Here is a 20156-nt window from a genome sequence, read left to right as displayed (position 1 = left end):
GCATCCTGGCCTCTAAAAGGCCACTAAAAGAACAAATTCCTGAGTCTCATGAACTCCTTGTGATAAGGCTCCTTCACAAATAAACTCCAGCAATACCAGTACCTGAAGCCATTTAAAATTTCACAACTTTGCTTCAGATCCCAGTGACTGGTACAATACCTGAGCAAGTTAAAGTGCTGCTGGCTCACGCTGCTGGTTGTGGACAGCTTGGTGCCAAGACTGAGGGTCCATGGTGGGGTCCCAGCCCAGGGCCCTGCCCAGCTCCTCACCCGCTCCCAGCCAGCAGGCAGCTCTCCTCTCAGTGGGCATTTACAGCACACACAGATCACCACGGCCAGGAAATCACTTTCATTGGGAAGAGCGAGGGAATGCCAAGCAGATACCTGAGCATGCCCTTGTAAACTCCTTCACACAGAGAATGGCTCTCCTGCACCTCCATATCTGCTACTGCTGAGCTGGGGAACCACACTGTCTTTGTAGCTGTATCTCTACAGAAGACAGGTTTACTTGTTGAAACAAAGATAGTGAAAGTTAAAGCTGAAACTGTCAGAGTCTTCCAGGAGTGGCAGAGGATCTCTCACTCTTTGGAAGAACTGCTCTGACATTTAGCATAGCAATGCTTTCATGTTGTTTTTCTGCCACAAAACCTTCAGATGCACCCTGGTCCCTCAGCATCTGCAGGTGTCTGTCCATCTGTCTCCCTCCTACTTCAAGCATGAGATTTGTCACAAGTGTTTTGATGTCACACACCCATTCCGGCCTTATGTATTTGTGGCAGAGTCTGAAAAATGACAGCTGTAAGATCAGGGTTAAATACAATTTCCTCTCCCTTCACCTGTTTTCCACTATCTGTTTGCATGGTGCTCAGGTTATTAATGGAACTGACATCCCTGCACAACTGAGTGAGCAGTAGCAGCAGCCAGATAACAAGGGAGAAGCTGACAGCAGCAATCTAACCCCAGAGATAAGAGATAAGCAAACATGCCATGGCTATTAGTTTCAACTCTGGCCAACGGAGAAGAACATCTCGTGTGGTTACTGATCAGGAAAGCCCAGTCTTCCTGTGAAGGTTAAATTAAATTCAGGATGTGATAGATTATTCTTAGAGTTCAAAAATTAAAGTTTGTGATGAGAAATAAATATTTGATGTAAAATGAATAAGAAAGAAAAGGGGATGTTAATCTGACAGAAAGTGAAGACCTATTTTTATTCAGAGAAAAGCATGGAACACTTCTACTCTAGAAGGAAAGTACCATTCTCTGTTTCTTCCAGGGGAGAAAATATTACTCTAAAAACTGGCATTTTCCAAACAGCTATCTCAGGAATGGTGCAGGAGTGGCAGCCTAACAATCCTGGCTGAATTCCAAACTAGGTAAGTAGTGCAAACTTCAAATCCCTTACATAATTTCTGAGCAGCATCTACTTTCCTTCCAGCTTCCTACTGAGTTGTCCCCTTCTTTTCATATGTCCATGCACATGGTAAAAGGATTGGGCTGTTCAGTCTCAAGAAGGGATGACTGAGAGGGAACCTGATCAATGTCTGTAAGTATCTGAAGGGAGAGTGTCAGAGGATGAAGCCTTTTGGAGGCTCTTCTCAGTGTTGCCAAGCAGTAGGACAAGAGGCAGAAACTGATGCACAGGAAGTTCCACCTGAACATGAGGAAGAACTTCTTTAGTCTGGAGGTGACAGAACACTGGAAAAGATGCCCAGAGAGGGTGTGCAGTCTCCCTTGCTGGAGATGTTCAAGAACCATCTGGACACAATCTTGTGCCATGTGCTCTGGGATGCCCCTGCTTGAGCAGGGAGGTTGGACTAGATGACCCAGCCTGTGGTCCCCTCCCAGCCTGACCCATCCTGTGATTCTGTGAAATATGAGTTAAACCAGGAAGATAAACCCCTAGTGATATATTTAATGCACAATGGAATTGCAGACATGTTGGAAAAGAGTTAAAATGTGACTCTGCCTTTTCCAAACTTCAACACATTTCAAGCTTCTGAGGAGATTTGCTCATTGCTCCCTGCAATGCAACTACTACAATGCAAAGAAGCCCTCGAATTTTTTGCACCCTAGTTTCAGAATGCTCACTTCCACAAAGGAGAAGCGTGGCTAAGGTTTAATTGGCACTCAACAAAAGTACACTTTCTAATTTAAAAATGGCAAGGTTGTTTCAAGAATATCTGAATCAAACTTTCCGGTAAAACCAGTAAATTAGGAAGTCAGCAAAAGCCTATAGGCTTTTGAACAGGAATGAAGTGTTGAACTGCAATTAGAGCCTTTGGAAATTTCTCCCGCTTTTCTTAGCTCTTTTGAAGTATGTCTAGCAGTTCCTATGAGTGCTCTGAAGCAGTCTTATACTTTGTAAAGTTCTCTGACATCCTTGAAGCAAAGATATAAAGTCATCTTAAAGGAACGTGTAAAAGGTCTCTTGCGAGCTTTAGTTTAGAAACTCCATCCCTCTCTTTTACCAAGTGTTGTTCTATCAGTTTTGTGCTGGCTTTCATTCTAGAAAAAAGCCCATTGGAATCAGAGGCACTGAGTCTCAGGGCTGGTTCCTCTGTCATATTTTTGCATTAGTTTTCATAGGACGGGTCTGCAGACCCCACAAGACTCAAAAGGCATTTTTAATTTTTGCAGAGCACCCAGTAACCACTTTCAAGACTGGATGATTTGTCATCTTTGTGCAAAAACTAGCTTGGCATTAAGCAAGATTAATTTCAGCTCCTGAAGCTGTGGTGCTCAGCCTTTTTGTCTGGGCTTGCCTCAGATCTCAATGAAATGTTATTTTTCAGAACTGTATCTAACACATGTTTTGGACAGGCTATATGAAGAAAAGCAGGAGGCTACATTCTCCCAGCATGTATTGTGGTGCCAATACTTTGCAGAAGCAAGAGTGAGCACAAAAAGAGAACAGGCAATGATGATTCTCTGACTTCTGCACTATCCTAACATAGGAGAAGATGACATTTTTCAGACAAGCAAAAAGACACTCTGAGGCAGTGGGACTCATTGCTTGGGAAGTTGTGGATGATGAAAATTGTCATGGGTTCAAAAAGTCATTAGACAAACTCAGAGCAGGAAAATATGCATAACTACAAAGACACCACTTCTGGCTCAGGAAGCAAGCGAGCTGCAGTTTGTAGAGGCCAGGAAAGGATAGTGGGAATGTGTCCCTTTATGCTCGCCCTGTCCTTAGGTTCATCTCTAAACATCTGCTACTGTTTGGCCACTGTCCGAAGCAGACACTGGACTCTGCTCTGAGCAGTACAGCTGTCATGGTTGTAGTGAAATGTGAAGAGAGGGAGACCATGGAGAACTGGGAAAGGGGGCAGGGGCTCAGATAACTGACTGCAGGGCTGGATAGGGCCAGCAAGTTCCAGCTGGGAAGTGAATGGCTACAGTAGGATAACCCATGAACACCTACCTCCTTTAAAGTACCTATACTTTGTTAAATCAGGGTTTGTACAGATGGCTCTTGATTTCCTAAGGGCTATTGGCCCAAATTACACTGTGTTGTCTAGGGAGGTTTGCTGGAGCTCTCTGAAGCAGCAGAACAAGCCCTGTAGGCTAAACAAAGGTACCTAACGCTGCCCAAGAGAGCCACCTATAGCTAGGCACAGTCCTGATATTTTCCTGTGCTCCTCTTGACTCAGTCTTCAGACTTGGAGAGATGTGGAGAAAACAAATGTTGCGTATACAACTTCCTTAGAAATAAAGCAAAGCAGCAGGCAAGTTCAGGAGCCAAATGATTGCACAGTGACCTTGGGATTTGTGCTCCATGACTTAAGGAGGTTAATAATGTTACAGAAAAATCTTACTAGAGGAAAAACAAGCTCTTTTTTGGCTTATCATCCATGCTTTAAAAATAGTACTGCGAAGCAAAAAAAAAAAAAAAAAAAACAAAAAAAAAAAAAAAACAAAAAAAAAAAACACCACAACCAAAAAACCCCCAACTTCCAAATAGGAAGTTATTCTTGTGCCATAGCCTAACAGGATATTTTATAAGAGAATTGCAAACTTTAAGAAAAACATGTTTTTTCAAGCCTCCAGCTAAAACCAAGCACAAAGGGCATTTTAGGAAGGAAAAATAGTGATTAATAAAATAATGGTTCCTGTCCAGAAGTGGGAATAGTTTAACATGTCAGTGATGATCTTCCTCTGAATTATCCTTTGAAGAGCAGAAGCAATAAATTACCATTTCAAAGAAGTGAGCCCTCATCACACAAGTTACGTCAATGGAGTTTCAGTTGTGGGTTCTCCCTTTCCCCTGCGGCCCACCATGCCAAAACACAGCCGTCAATACCGTCTGGCTGCCATTGCTGGCTGCAACCTTCCCTGTAAGAGAAACAAAAGGCTCTCGCTTCTCTCCCCCCACCCTGCAGTTCTGCTCAGAGGTTGTGACTGTGGCCATGGGCAACTCACAGAACACGCACTTGAAGAGTGTTGCCAGACACCCTTGGAGCTGCACTCAGTTGAATAATTTCTCTGTTCTGCAAATGAGGGCAAAATATAATGACCCTTACAAAAGAGAGACTAAAAGGGCAAGAACCGAAACCTTTTTGAGGTGTGTGTTTGTTTGTTTATCAGAGCACTCCATTGAAAATTCGGGGGCTAGCAGACATACTTGAAGCAAATTTGAGATGATAGTCAAATACGGTACAATAAAGAAGGGCTTGAATAGAGCAGAGGAGCAAGGATAAGAGAAAAAAACCTCACAGCACAGAGCCGAGCGCTTCTCTCGGACTCAGAGCTCCTTTGGAAGCTGCGTGAGCTCCATCCAGAGAGCCAGGTGAGAACTGCACGTGAAGGCAGAGCCACCTAACCCTGTTAGAAACTTTTTTGGTAAGATTGGCTTTCAGATGGTCTGGTTTAAATTAATCTTTCGATCGCAGAAAGAAAGAAATGGAGGGCAGAGAGAGGTAAAATATTAGATGTTATCTCATTATATTCTTTTGTTACAAAAAGAGTGTCAAAGCTTAACTCCAAAGTATACAAGGGCTAAAGAGATTATTCTCATTTCAAGGCTGCAAGACAATTGTTCCCTGTGTCACATGGAGTAGTAGATTTAATCCTTTTAACATCAAATTAGTAGTGTCCCTTCTGACAGACACAAAGAGTCACAGACACAGTGATTAGATAAAGCTGACAAGCTGCCTAAAGCAAAATTCAAGAATAGTTTCTACCAGAGGGTCTTTTGTAAGTCCTTTGGAGGTCGATGGTTCCTTTGATTGCAAAGCATCAGGCTGACAGCAAGGTATACAAATTTGGCCTCAGCCAAGCACAAAAGAAAGGTGGGCATCAGTCAGAAAACAGGAAACAGAAAACACACCAAACAATGAGTACCTGATCAGAGAGAGGATTTGCAATTAATTCTCTTTCAAACCCGCCGTGTCCTTTACATTACAATGTTGTCATCTAAAGATACAATCACCACAAGGCTCTCTATCCCAAACTGACCCTATTCTTCCTTCAGGAAATGAGTAAAAAATTTGTTAATGACCCAAATATGCCTGAAATGAAAGAAAAACTAAAGGCAAATTAAATAGATCACATGGAACAGGCCCAGAAAACAACACCACCATCAGGTTTCTGCAATTAATTTCTTTTCAGAGCATGTGAACATTTCAAGAATGCGATGCAATTAAAAAAACAGAGGAAGAGCAAGATATCTGAATCATAGTCATTTCCATGTAGGATACAGTTCTGCCATGGAACTTAGGGCAGAAGCTCCAATCTGCACTACTATAAGGGACAACGCAACAGTTACTGATGAAAACATAAAAGACCAAAACATCCTTTACCTAACTAATAGCTTCCTTTCTTTACTTAATTGATAGAACAGAATTAGAACATTTTGGTTGGAAGGAACCTACAAGGAATATTTTATCCAATGGCCAGATGACCTCAGAGTGACCAAAAGTTAAAGCACATTGTTAAGGGCGTTGTCCAAATGCCTCTTAAACACAAGCTTGGGCCATCGACCACCTCTCCAGGAAGCCTGTTCCAGTGTTTGACCACCCACTCAGTAAGGAAATGCTTCCTAATCTCCAGTTCAAACTCCCTGATGAAGTAGCTTTTAACTGCTCCCACACATGCTGTCACTGGATCCAGGGAGATGAGATCAGCACGTCCCTCTCCACTTCCCCACTTTAGGAAGCTGTAGAGGTGGCCCCTCAGCCTCGTTTTCTCCAAACCAGACAGCCTCAAAGTCCCCAGCTGTTCCTCACAGGACACTCCTTCCAGCCCTTTCACCGGTCTTGTTGCCCTCCCTTGGATGCCTTAAGGGACCTCCAGATTCTTTTTAAGTGTAGGGGCCCAAAACAACACACAGCACTCCAGGTGAGGCCACACCAACGCTGAACACAGCTGCCCTGCACCCTCTCTCTTCCAATTTATACTTGGTTCCTGGTGTTTTTCCATCCTGGGTGAAGAGTCCAGCATGTGGATGACATTTATTGACAAAGAAATGCAACTTCTACCGATTTCTATAATAAACTAATACTGCAGGGTTTTCAATCTCCCTCATAGAATTCATGCTGTCTGTGCTGCTTTATTAAAGCCTAAGTATTGAAAAAGTAACAGCAGAAAGTGCTAGGCTCATGAGATTTAATTGAACAGAGTAACAGATTTTGAAGGTTCTGTTGTATTATAAACCTTTGATTTCCCCAGTGAATCTTCTGACCCTACATGTAATGAATCTGTTTCTTGAACTAAAAACATGCTCATCCAAGAGTTCCAGGACAAATTGAATATCATTAACAATAAATAATATTTAATAAATATGCACACACTCCATGTCTGGAAATCTACCAAATGTCTTTCTAGACTCTTTCCTTCCAGCCAAGTAGCTATTTCTGTGCATCTGAACTTAAACTTGTAGTCATAAGTCCTATCACGTAATTGTTGCTGCAGTATCTAAGGCATTACATAACACTTGTCTCCTACAAGTTTGACCTGGTTCTTATGTCAGCAAATTATGAAATGGTTTTTCAGTTCAGTGAGAATGATTTTAAACCACTGGCTATTCATTTGATAGTACTATGGCTTGTAGCATTATTTTTGTTGTACTTATGGAATTTAGTTTGTCATGCATTGTTCAGCCCAGACTCACCCCACTAATTTCAGAACCTTCAATTACACGTCTAAATTGGGAGCAAAGTGGCATATGCTTCCAAAATGTGTCAACAGAGGGAAAGAGCCATCTCTACCTGCCAAAGATCTAGCCTGCCTTCTGATGAAAACCCTCCTTAAAACAGGAAAGGGAAAGCTTTTTTAGGGAGTTTTGGCAATGTTTGTATTGTTTCCCTGCTGAAAGGCAGGTAGTAAATTCTGAACAAAATCACTAAGCAGGTTGTTATATAGAAGTATCTTTATTAAGGAAATCATTAGAAAATCTTCCTGCTCTTATTTTGCATCAATTTTAACAAATATCTAAATTACAGATAATTATATTTCTAATGGTATTTCTAGTAAAAAAAAGTGTAACAGCCAATAAAAAGTAATAACTGCAGCCCATTTACCACCAGGTTAGCAGGAAATAAATGTCATTTTACTACTGTTCTCTTGCTATAGAGTTTATTGGTGCATTTATGCAGCTCTATTTCATTTCCGCATATATGAAGAGCACTGCTGTATAAAATGTAAATGGACTGCATATGGAATTTAAATCTTTCCAATGATAAAATAGCTCAACAGCTTTTTCATTAGAATTACTAAAAAACTTTGAAGGCCATATTTGCTTTTAAATCAAAACACTGCTATTTTTATTCAAGCACAGAGAGCAGGAACAGTTCAGCTGCACTTGCCTGTCAGTTTATTCAAAGAGGGTGCTTACTGATTCACTGATATCCAATTGCCTCAACAAATAAGGACACAGACCTACACAACACTCTCCACTTGTCTTTTTATATGCCCCCTCCAATTGCTGCTCTGGGGACAGAGCTCTGCATCTGGACAGCCTTCCTTTCCACTCACCACATGCTGTAAAAATGGGAATAGAGTGGAAAGGCTTTGAGTACATCCTCCTGCCTTCACCTTTACGTCTTGCCTTTTATTGTGACTATCTGAGAACAATCAGGACCAGTAATGCCATCTTTGATTATCACACTTCATAACTGGCATTATTTTGTCAGGAAATGGATGTTCAGCTGGGATCACCATTACACTCTCAAAAGACAGCTCTCAAGTCAGGCCTCCCACCACAACACTGGAAAAACTATGAAACCTGAATTATTCTCATATTCCCTTCTAGTTGGATCCTCCATCTTCACAGCAAACACCCGGAGCTGTCACAGGTGTTTTAGACACTGTTTTCTGTCTGTAGATTCGTGTGTCCCTGAGATCCTAGTCAAGGTGAAAACTTTGTCAGGAGAAGTCAAATATGAAATAAGCTCATAGTCTACATCAGCCAGAGCTAGATAGGGAAAGGTGGAAAGAAGTGAAGAAGAACAAGGTAATAAAAATAACTTCTGCAGAGAAGCAGGAGCTCAGATGGCTCGGCTTCCAGAAAAACAAATGTGGCATGCGTCCCTTCTCTAACAAAATGATGAGTAGGTAGCTGGAACTGCGAGTGCAGTCCATGACATACTGTTATCACTCAAGTCAAATTTTATTGTAACAGGATTTTACTCATTCAACATTTATATTTGTTACCTTCTCATGAGCTTTTCTTTTTGTTTCAGAGTCCATCCAGTCATTTTCCTTTTCTAGCATGTCAATAAAAGCCCAGCGAATTCCTTCAATCAACTCCTCCATCTGCAAAACATTTAGTAAATCCCTCCCCAGTAAGATATATCATAGCAGAATCACTGTAAGAAAAGGTTTGGTGTACATAGGAGTGATAGACTTGGTTAGACCACAAATGATTTCAAATCAGGTGGTATCAGCTGTCCTTTCTTGAAGGCTAATTTCTGCTTTCTCTGGTACTGAGACACTTCTTCTGAGGGTAAGTTTCTTTCCATCTTCTTTCCCTTCTGGTGTAGCACAGACCCTGTTCACTGCTGATCATGTCATGTCATATTTGTGAGAATACCCATCTTGAAATCATAAATCACAAATCACTGAGAGATTTGCAGTCCTTTGGGGAGATTTCTGACCCTCCGGTTCTAGATCACTGGCCCATGCAGAAGGAGCCAGCCAAAAGGTATTTGCACAAATAAAGCCTTTTCTGCAGAGAGAAGGTCTGCGGCCTGGTTTGGTTTATGTGAGACTGAGACATGCCTTATTAATACTGCCAAAGAACTGAATTTGGGCTGACAGCACCATGATCCAAATACAAAGCAGTATCCAAAAATTTAGCCTGTATTTAGCTGCATTTGTGAAGCATTGCTACCCTTTACTGCAGGGGTGGAGGCCCTGGCTCACACCACTGAGCAGCCTTAACTGCTTCTGTGGTCCTGGACCACCAGTGACAGCTGGGATCTGTGCAAAACTGGGAAAACCCACAACTACTTCAGCTTGGCTGCTTCTTCAGACACCTCTGCAAAGCCAAGACCACATCTCAAGCAAGTAAAAAATAATAATAATAGACTGTTCAGTGAGTATGCACACTAAGAAAATCCTGAAATTACAGAAAATAAGAAATCTAATGGCTAAGATATGGATTATATGAGTCTAAAGAGCCCTCATTCCTATGGATCTGGCTGGCAGCCCAGAAAGGTGTACGCAACCAGCTGCCACTATTTGCACCAGCAGATGAGCCCCGTGACAGACAGCCATGGGGAATACTGTGAGAGTGAGGCAATGAGGGGGATCCAGCCATTGCCTGAGTCTTTTAGCACATACAAGGGTTAAGACAGCACAAGACATGACAGATACCCATTAGATGAAGACTTATTGGAACTTTGTGCTATCAATTATGTTACATTTAAAAATAATGAAAATGTCAAGAAGCAGAGATTTATATAATCTTATTCTATAAATTTAGTAGATCTGAAATGTCATTAAAAGTGGGGACTAAACTCTCAAAAGTAACATTACTTTTAGGTAAATTGTCATTAATGTATCAGATCTGTATTTTAATCTGGAATTGTCCTTTATTTGTGGTGCAGTCAGAAAAAACGTAGCAAAGTTCCCTGGATTATTAATTTTTTCCTACCCTTTTCAAAAAACATTTTAAGAGGCTCCAGGGTCAGCTAGAGCAGGTCTAGCATTAAATAGGACTAAAGAGTGAACATTCACAGTATTCACTGCATCCCAGGAAATAGGGTAACTTAAAGATATTGATGACAGAGCACTGACTCAATTAACTTTGTGCACTAATGAGGTGAACTCCCTGTATTTGGAGGTTACAAGTTCAAACGCAAGCTCTGCAGCTGGGCCCTGGTGTATACTTAGGCTTTATGCAGCAGCTGTGGCTGCAGGGGGCAGGGGGAGAAACCCATTCCTGCTATCAAAGTTATTACTGAAACTGCTCAGGCGTATCTGTAAGAAACACTGCAGGCACTCTGAGTGAGCAGCAGTGCTATATTTAGACGCAAATAATGTCTTTCTTGATAAAAGAAGAGAAGTATCTAAGGTATGAAACATCAATCACAAAACATGGGGGGGAAAGAATCCATATTATCCATAACTCAGGATTTGCTTATCATAGACAGATATATGCCATAAGCTAAAAAAAAAAAAAGAAAAAAAACCCAAAACCTGTACGAATAAGAGTGCTTTACTCACATGCTTTCTTACTGCTTAAAAAAGAGAAATAGAACTGAAAACCAGTGGAATGAAAATGATAACACCACAAACTATTAACTTGAAAAGCACACTTCTAAATGAAATGCAACGAATTCCACCTGTATGTAATTTTATCTCCATGGGCTGTTCATTTTTTAAGACTGAATGTTGTGACCTACACTATGAATTTCATATGCATTTCTCACTATGGATGCTACTGTGAATTCAGACTTGATAATTTTCCAAAGCTTTGGTCTAAAAGGAACGTGCACACTAAGAAACATTCTAATTAGGTCACATTTCAATAGAAACCATTCTCTGCTCTATCTGCTTCTCATAACTTTTCCTCAAATAAACAAATATGAAAATATGTCCATCCCCTCCATAAAGTGTACATTTCTTATACTCCTACTCTTCCCACTTATCCTGTGCAGGATAATACACTGCATATGCCTGGCATATTTTTGCCACAAAATGGCCAAATAGCACATTACAAACTGGATCAAGAAGAAGGGGATTGAAAAGCTGGATGTCAGAGAGGAAACTCTAGGTGAAGGCAGATATGAAAAGAAATGCAGAACCTAAGAGGGAAACAGACTACAAAGATCTGGACAAGCCAAATAAGTGTGTGCTTTCTAAAATGGAATCTTTCCCTGAGAAAGCAGTCAAAGTAGATAAAATAAAACAGATAGGCTACTGAGCCAGGGCATTGCAGGGCTTTCACAGAGCTGTTGCTCCCAGCACAGGGTGCTATTTCACATTTCCTAAACAGTTGTGCCCTTCCTGCATGGAGTGCTAAGTTCAATGACTAAATGAGTTAATTTAAAACTGATTATTGTTGGAAAAATCAATGGCTGTAAAAGCAGATATTGGAAAACCTTATAAGAAAAACATGAACTGAAACTAAGTCATAAATTATTGTGAAGGGTAATTAATTATTTGAATATGTTTTTGAGAGAAGTGATAACATAGCTATTGTTGAAATTTTAGAATGAGGATTAACATCTCTCTGGACTGAATGGTATAGAAAAATATTTCCTTTCACTGATCAGCAGAAAAGATTTGAATCACAGATATAAACTCTTGCTACGCAGCTTGAAGCTTCCCTTAACTTGGGTCAGACATCAGTTACATGTTTCTTGCTTAGATTACAGGTGTAGGAGTCACAGCTTTCAAAGAGTAGTCCTCAAGCAGAGAAATCTCAACCAATTTTTTTGACTAGTCAGTAAAAACTTTACTATCATGAATTATACTAGCTATACTGAACCATTTCTCATCAGTACCCCTCACTCTGTTCCTGCACAGCCTGCCTGTCACTATTTACATATATTAATTAACAGCATTCAACTTGGTTTTGAACTGGCTGCTTATTTGTCTGAAGGACTGCAGATAGAAAGAAGGGGCAATGCCCAAATGGGCAGAAAGGTAACAATTCTTTAAGTTCATTCAATTTTCTCCTTGTGTGTTTTTCTTTTTTGTTTTGGTTTGGGTTTTTTGTTTATACAATTAAAACATTTTTAAGAATTTTATCTCTTTCTAAACATTTTCTAACATCAGAGGCAATTTGTGAGGAGGAAATTTCCAGACAGAAACTAAAGAGGACTCACCATCTCTTTCTTGTCTTCTTGAAAATGGGCTTTCACAAACATCTTACCCACAACGTAGGGGAGGGCATTTTCTACAAGGTCCACACATTTATCCCACTGAGGCAGCAAAGTTGTAGTCCCGTGGATCACCTGTTGACAGGGACAGGTATTAGGCCATAACATCATACTCTTGAAGAAAAACCCACATGCAGTATAGGCCAAAGCATATTTGTCAAATAGCCACCAAAAGGAAACAATAATGATACTCCACAGCTATTTCTATTTTCATCCAATGCTATGACAAGTACTTTGAACACCACAAAATAGCTGTAAGATTATAAACTTAAGAACAGTACAATGGTAACAGTGACTTAGAGAGACTAGGCTTAGAGGGTTAGTGTTAACTTTGGACTACTCTTGGTGTTCTGTGTTAAGTAGAGAGACAATTTCCTCTAAAAAAACCTTGCTGTGAGATAGCTCCTGAAAACATTTGCCTCTCCTCTGACAGGGTGAGAGGCCTAGGGAGATTGTCCTCATGAAAATTGGGTTAGTCCTTATGAAACACCTCTGACAGAGCCCTCCATTGCCACAAACTAATGACATCTAACACAGTTAGGGATATGTCCACACCTTCTTGTCATTTACTTGTCCAGCTACTTTTACCATAGTTTGTGTCAAATAGTTGCTTTCAGTTCCTTTTCCAAACAGAGCATTTTCAGGAGAAAAGAGGTTTGAATCATCAAGAACACTGAATATGCTTGTCTCCCCCCATCCCCCCAAAAATTAAAAAAATCATTCTATGTTGCAGTAGAAAGACGTTGGTAGAACAACTGATGTATTTTACTAAAGAAATGGTCATTAAAAAGGCTCTGACGATGCCACCATAAATGAGCTTCAAAAGAAACAGTCAAGAATGGTCAACACACCAAGGAACAAGGCAAAACAGAACTCAAGATCATTTGCTCTCTTAGTTTCTGTTTCTCACAGGAAGAATGCTGTTACTGTGGGTAGTTACCCAGCTAACATTACATTGCTCATCAAGATGTAGTTCATCTAAAAAAACCCTACACACAACAAGATACAAGATGGGTCCATGTGAGCCATAAGCAGTGCTGACCTAAGAAACTTTTGTTATTTTCAAGGTTCAAAGTGTTCTCTTGCCACTTAAGGAACTTCTTAAGCTTTTCCACAGAGAACAAACACAATCCCAGTCCAACAGTTAACACCTGTCAGCTGTGTAAAGGCAGAGTATAGTCAGCATCAGACCAGATCAGGTGGGATAGGGATTTTGGCCTCTCACAGATTATACAAGCCTCTTAAGCACCAATTTTGCAGTTTCTGAACCCCTTCTTTTTCCCATTATTCTCTTCCTTTGAGCACAAGATTAAATATCCAGCAAAACTGAAGGGTTTGGATTTGTCTTTTTCCAATAGGAAAAGATTTCATTGGAAAATTCCAGAGCAGCTTAACCCTCAGCTATTGAAGGTGAGATATTTTGGTCATTCAAAGATTGATTTTCCCTATCATATTGTCTGTAATTAAGCATAATCAATGACTCACACTTAAATACACCAGAGAATTGCATTTCCAAATGTTTTTTATTAATACTGTATGTGCAGTAATAGATTTTCGATGGCAGAGAGTACACTGCTTCTATAAGAAAACCCTATTAGTCAAACCAATACCTAATAAGGTGATATTTTTTCTAAACAGAGGCAAATTTGACAATCAACTCCTTTTCCAAATTCTTCAACCTTTATACAAAACACAACACTCAAAAAAAAGATAAGAAAAAAAGAGAAGAAAATTTCTCTCTGGGGTCAGAGTAAATCTGCAACGGATCTTTTTCCTGATGCAGGGGGAAGAAGGGGAGTTATGGCATTAGTCATCAGAGCTTGAAATTCCTTCCAAAAGCTCTGAGTATGCATCAGCCATAGAAAGAGTCAGGAGACAGAGCTGGCTTTTAGACTGTGACATACTATTATTACAACATAATAATCATCATTATTTTGAGGGAGGCTTGACTGTAAGGAGGATATAAAGGCAGCACAGGCTGTGAGACCAATAAAAATAGAGCTGAGAGGAATAGATTATATCTCACAGCTGGTTTATTGATATTTATGTTACAACAGCCAACAAGAACTCCCTCAAATGGTCCTCCTAATATTAATGTACCACTCTAAAACACAGTACTTCAGGTAGTAACAGTGACTATAAATAGCAGGTTTCAACCCCTCCCAGTCAATTCAGAATTTCACGACACAATTAACCGACCTCTTCCCCAGGTGCCACTGCAAATTTACAAGGTCTCAAAGTGCCACTGCAGAGGAGCTGCTGATAGTTGCTGATGTGGTACTCACAGCACTTTCTTTAGAGTCAGCAGGTTTGTCCTATTTCTGAACCTGAAGTTTTTTTACAGCTTCATCATGTATTTTTCCTTCTCTGTGCAAAGATTTTGTGGCCCTGATGCCAAGATTTCTACATATAAGGTATAAAAGCTACCAAAAGAAAATGAGAACCTGGTAAAAAAAATACTGTGCTTATGATGGTTGAGGCTGACTGAATTAATGAAACAATGACTGTATAAAATACAGTCTTTCCTTAAAGTGTCACTGATTTATCTCGCGGTCATATCTCTTTAGCAGGAATTCAATGCTTTATTTGCCTATCTGGCAAGGGGTTGGTGGGTCCTTTTTATGATACTAAAGTGCCTCTAGTTCTCCATCCTCTGACTGGACAAATCTATTCAACAACAGAATAGTCCAGTGCCTTGGACTCCATTCCTCATGTCCTTTCTATTGACCTGTGAAATCTGTTCCACTGAGCTGTTTACTTCACTTAACTTTACGTATTAACTATTAGCAACTGCTGTTTACTTCACTTAACTAACTCTCCATCTCCAGGTCCCAGGGGTAGATAATAGGAATGAGTTGCTGATTCACTGCTTTTACTGTGCTGTAAGTCTTTCACAGCCATCTACATGGCCAGTATTGTTTAACTTATTTATCAACTACTTGGAGGAAGGGGCAGAGGCCTCCTCAGCGAGTTCACTGACGGCACAAAGCTGGGAGGAGTGGCCGATACCCCCAAGAGCTGTGCAGCCCTTCAGAAGGGCCTTGACAGGCTGGAGAGATGGGCAGAGGAACGCTCTGAAACTCAGCCAGGGCAAATGCAGGGTCCTGCACCTGGGCAAGAACAGCCCCAGGCACCAGCACAGGCTGGGGGCCGACCTGCTGGAAAGCAGCTCTGAGGAGAGGGACCTGGGGCTCCTGGTGGACAGCGAGCTGTCCATGAGCCAGCAGTGCCCTGGGGGCCAGGAACACCAATGAATCCTGGGGTGCATTAGGAACAGCACTGCCAGCACGTCAGGGAGGGGATCCTGCCCTGCTACTCAGCCTCAGTGAGGTGTGTTTGGAGTGCTGTGTCCAGTTCTGGGCTCCTCAGGACAAGAAGCACACTGAGTTCCTAGAGCAGATCCAGTGGAGGGAAACAAGGATGAAGGAATCCGCTGCCATGTGCTCTGGGGATGGCCCTGCTTGAGCAGGGAGGTTGAACCAGATAGCCACACTTTGGTCCCTTCCAACCAGACCCATTCTGTAATTCTGTGACAACCTTGATAAGATTATTAATAAGCACTGAATCACTTTGAGTTAGATTTCTCCCTAAGCTTCTGTGTCCCAGAGAAGTGACAGTAGCCCATTACCATCTTAAAATGCACACTATCCAAAGCTTAGCGTTTCCTTTCAGGATTTTTTCTGGCCATTATATAACTCAATGTAACTCAGTATCATGCTGCAGGCTGGCTGATAACCAGCATCATTTTACCTAACTACAAGGAATGTCCCAGGAGGGGACACCTACAAACTTGTCACTGTGGTTCTGACAGCCAGTTTCTCATATTTTACATGAAGATAACAGCATCTTTAACAAGACTATTTTGAATATGATCTCAGAAGTATAAGAAACTGCCTTTCCTGTGTAGTTTCCATCAAGCTACTGGAGTTTATTTTTAGGTATGTGATCAACTCAGAACTATGCCAGGATTACTCATGGAAAAACAGTATAGGTTCTATAATAAGTCACCTGCATGCCTCACCAGGGAGGACAGAACACACACACCTCCTGCACCACATCACTCCCAGCACCATGCCAGCCTCCTGTTGTCAGCCAGTTTTCATAATGGCAAATAAAGTTCACCATCCAAAGTGGCTTAGACACAAGACAAAGCACCATTCAATTTCAGTTGAACCCTTTATTTAAGGAGCCCTCACACTGCCTCCAGGATTACCAAAGTGGCTTTCTATTCAGGGTTCACCTAATCGAATGTATGTGTTTTATATAAATGCCCATATTACTCTGCAGATAATTTAGTTCTGCTCTCACAGCTTGAAGCAGTTTTCTGGTTCTTCTGTAATGCCAAGCTGGAAGGTACCTGATCATCTTCTCTGTGGAAATGGCTGGTGTATTGATGTGCTAGAGCTCATGTAATGCTGGCATCAGAGCATGGGAGAGCTTTGAGCAAGCTTTAAAAAAGTGAAATCCTAGACTACTGTTTTACTAGAGCTGTATTCACACAAGAGCAAGCAGTAGGTTTTCTCAAAAAGTTTAGATTTTGGCCAAAAGGATTTGGCCTGCAGGTCACAGCTCACACAACCTAATTCAAAAACATTCCAACTTTCAAGTTGCTGCAAAAGGTTTTTAAAGGGGAGATTTCAAAACCTCTTTAACATCACCTAAAAGACTTTTCTTTCTTAGTGTCATATAGATGTCTTAGTGTCACATACAAAAATATGTATGTCTATTGTTTTAGAGGGAGTCTTCAATAAGAAAAAAGTTTATTTAGAAAATTCATCCAGCATGGAGAACATTTAGTTTTGCAAAGGTATAAGCAACTATAAGGGAAACCAAAAGTGTCAACACTACGACCCTTGTAAATGCTATGGAAGCATAACTTACCCGAGAAAATTCCAGCCACCGATACTGAAAACGTCTACTGAGGTTGAATAACCTTGAATAAACCATCCTCCACACAAGGTAGTTGGCAAGAGTCCTGTTAAATCAAGCATATTTTTATCAGACATGTAAACACATATGATGTACCACAAAGCACTCACAGAAATATCTCTACAAACATTTTACCTGAATGGTGGAAATTTCACCTTAAAAATTAATGAGTGATGGCCAAATTGATAAATCCCAATCACACAGGAGAATCTGTATGATTGCAGCCACTTAATATATACTTGCCCCATAAGAACCATCTTCTAGGGATTATTTATAACAGGTTCATTACCTAGTATGTCATTTTTTTCCAAATGGTTTTTTTCCAAAAGGCAGCTTTCATTTTCCTTAGAAGTGGCAAGAACTGTGTTATCATAATAGTTGCATCAAAGCTCTATCCAGAGATTAACTGGTTTTTCTTTTGTAGATCAAAGTGAATGTTATCTCCCCTCATTAGTAGGGCACATAAATGGTAACAGAATAGGTAACAGTCCATCCCATATACACTCTCATTATCTCATATTTGTATATTTCATTAGAAGTTATCAATATGCTTTGAAAACTTCTACTATTCACAAAGTTATTAAAGTATTACTGTTCCTATTTTGTCAGATGGATAATTGAAATACCAACAGTGAAGTCTCAGTAACAAAAATCTTATAAGAATTGAGGCTGAGAGATCTGGAAAGAGGTTGTTTAAAATTCCCAGGAGATCTGACATCCATGCCCCTTTTCAAAAACTTTGGGCACCTGACTGGAGGATTTATCCAGCCTAGATTGATCTCTCTCCATGTTCAACAGTGGCTGTATGAGCTAAAGGTGCATTCTGAAATATGCAATTCAACTTCCAACAGTCACAAAACAAGTCCAAAAATGGCCTAAACATATTATTCTCATCTTCTTTTATACATGACTTATTTTTCAAGGATAGTCATTGCTTCAAAGCTATGGATATTCAAATGTTATTTGCTCCCCACTGGGATATAGATAACATTTTTGGCAGGCCACAGTCTTCTCCATAGTTAGGAAAATTGCTTCTTTGCAACCGAAGATGCTGTTATGGACAATCCAAACAACTCCCCCATCTCTAACAATCCCATTTCTGCAATCTCTCATTGCCATAAGTGTGGGGCAATGCAGCTGTTGCTACAGTGTCACTCCATTAGCTTCACTCAGAGACACAGTTCCCTCTTCTGAATCATAACAGCTTGGAAACACACTTCGTGGGCACGCTGTCTTGACAGCAGCATCTGCTTGAGACATGACTTCAGTTTTGCCTCTAACCAAGCTCCAGCCCACCCACACAAAGCCTTCAACTCAAGATGCGCTGTTGCATCTCTCACACTGGGTATATTCCCTCTTTTAGTACACAGATATATTCTATAGTGCACCTAAATGCCCACAATAATCATAAAACATATCTGAAAAAGCTTTTTTAGCATGGATAATGTACATTTATAAGACAGTACATGTTACAAAAGCCAAAATAGTTAGCTCTGCTTAGATAACCACACCATTTTAAGATAATGTTTAGGATCATTTAAAATTCATTTCAACCTAAGAAATGCCAGAAAGTTCAGATTTTTCCCTTAGTAAGTTTTTGACAATGTGGAATTTTCTCACTCAATGGCCAGTGAAGCACCCTAAAAGCACTCAGCTCTCATTGTTTTGGTAAATGACTCAAATTCCAGAAACCTCACAACAATCTGCCTCAGGTATTTCAGCAGAGCTGAAGAGTATCCAGCTGTAGCAACTTCTGCAGAATTTATGCAAATCTCACAGATTAAAAGGTTAAAGATTTGATTTCAATCAAAAGCCTTAGGTAAAAAACCTTAGCTAAATAGATCACCATCACACACCAATTATGTATTACAATTTGGTACTTAATCACCACAAAAAAAAAAAAAATCGATTCTCTCTTCTGTGTACTTCTTGTTCTCACACAGCGATGTTTGTCCTTACATTTGAGTTGGGGAAACTCTCTCAAACTGGTAGTGAATGAAAGACTGTAATTTCTAAAGGCTGGGTCTCAAAAAGGTGACTTATTGAAAGACAATAATATCAACAAGAATTCAGAAATGTTTGTGTCAGGTATAAGTAATGAAGGCAGACAACAGTTGCGGGAAATATCTCATAATTAATTGAGGATTGTTTTAATTTGGGAAGGAAAAGGCTGACACACACTAAAACCAAGCTGTCTGATGAGACAGTAATAATTCCAGATTGTAACCACAACAGAATCCACACAGCATTAAACAAAAGGGAGGTTCCCCTTGAATGTTTTTTAATGGGGGGTGGGCAACAAGTGGAGAGGTTGAGGGGGTTTATTGTTGCATGTTTGAAGGGCAGTGTGCTTTAGTTTGTTTTTCAAAACAAAATAAAATAGAAATTTATCTGAATTTGTTTACCTATTTGGGGGATGATTATTTTACATTTTGGGCTAACTATGCAAACTTCAAATCATTTGGTGATCTTCAGTTTGCTTAAAAACTGTACTTTTTGCCTATAAAGTTACTACAATGCAGGTCTCGGGGTGATTTTCCTTGCAGTTTCACAAATAAGTTCACTGAGGCTCAGAGAAGTTAATCTCTACACATGGAGCAAAATCCAGCACACAAATAAAACCTAAAAATCTTCTCTGCTCTTTTGATGAGACTGGAATATTTGTTGTTGTAACCTTTCAGAAGAGTACACTCTATTTTAACTTCCAAATGCCTGTTACAGAAAGTGTAGGCTCACTTTTAACCAGTATGACCCTTATTGTGACACACATTCCCAAAGGAAGTGGTAGAGAGCTTGTTTGCTGGGACAGTTAAAATTATACCAGTGCTTATGAATATTTACTAAAGTACTTTCTGCCCTGTCTGAGAATAAAGTAGGTTGCTCATGTAAAATTCTGTGA

The 20156-nt window shown here is 40.3% G+C and overlaps 1 protein-coding gene across 1 annotated transcript in view; it reads right to left on the bottom strand.

The window, feature by feature from the left end:
- Window positions 1-20156, bottom strand: part of PHEX (phosphate regulating endopeptidase X-linked) — a gene marked incomplete at both ends in the record, with an annotated part of 96231 nt that overhangs the window by 41324 nt on the left and 34751 nt on the right. The window contains 3 exons of the mRNA XM_082277732.1: window positions 8652-8753; window positions 12275-12403; window positions 17210-17303. Coding sequence (XP_082133858.1) covers window positions 8652-8753; window positions 12275-12403; window positions 17210-17303 — 325 coding nt within the window. The remainder of the gene's footprint in view (window positions 1-8651; window positions 8754-12274; window positions 12404-17209; window positions 17304-20156) is intronic.

This window comes from Coloeus monedula, assembly GCF_965178545.1.
Source record: "Coloeus monedula genome assembly, chromosome: 3".
In the NCBI taxonomy this organism is placed as follows: domain Eukaryota; kingdom Metazoa; phylum Chordata; class Aves; order Passeriformes; family Corvidae; genus Coloeus; species Coloeus monedula.
The sequence above is the reverse complement of the archived record's forward strand: the minus strand, read 5'-3'. Positions and strand labels throughout refer to the sequence as shown.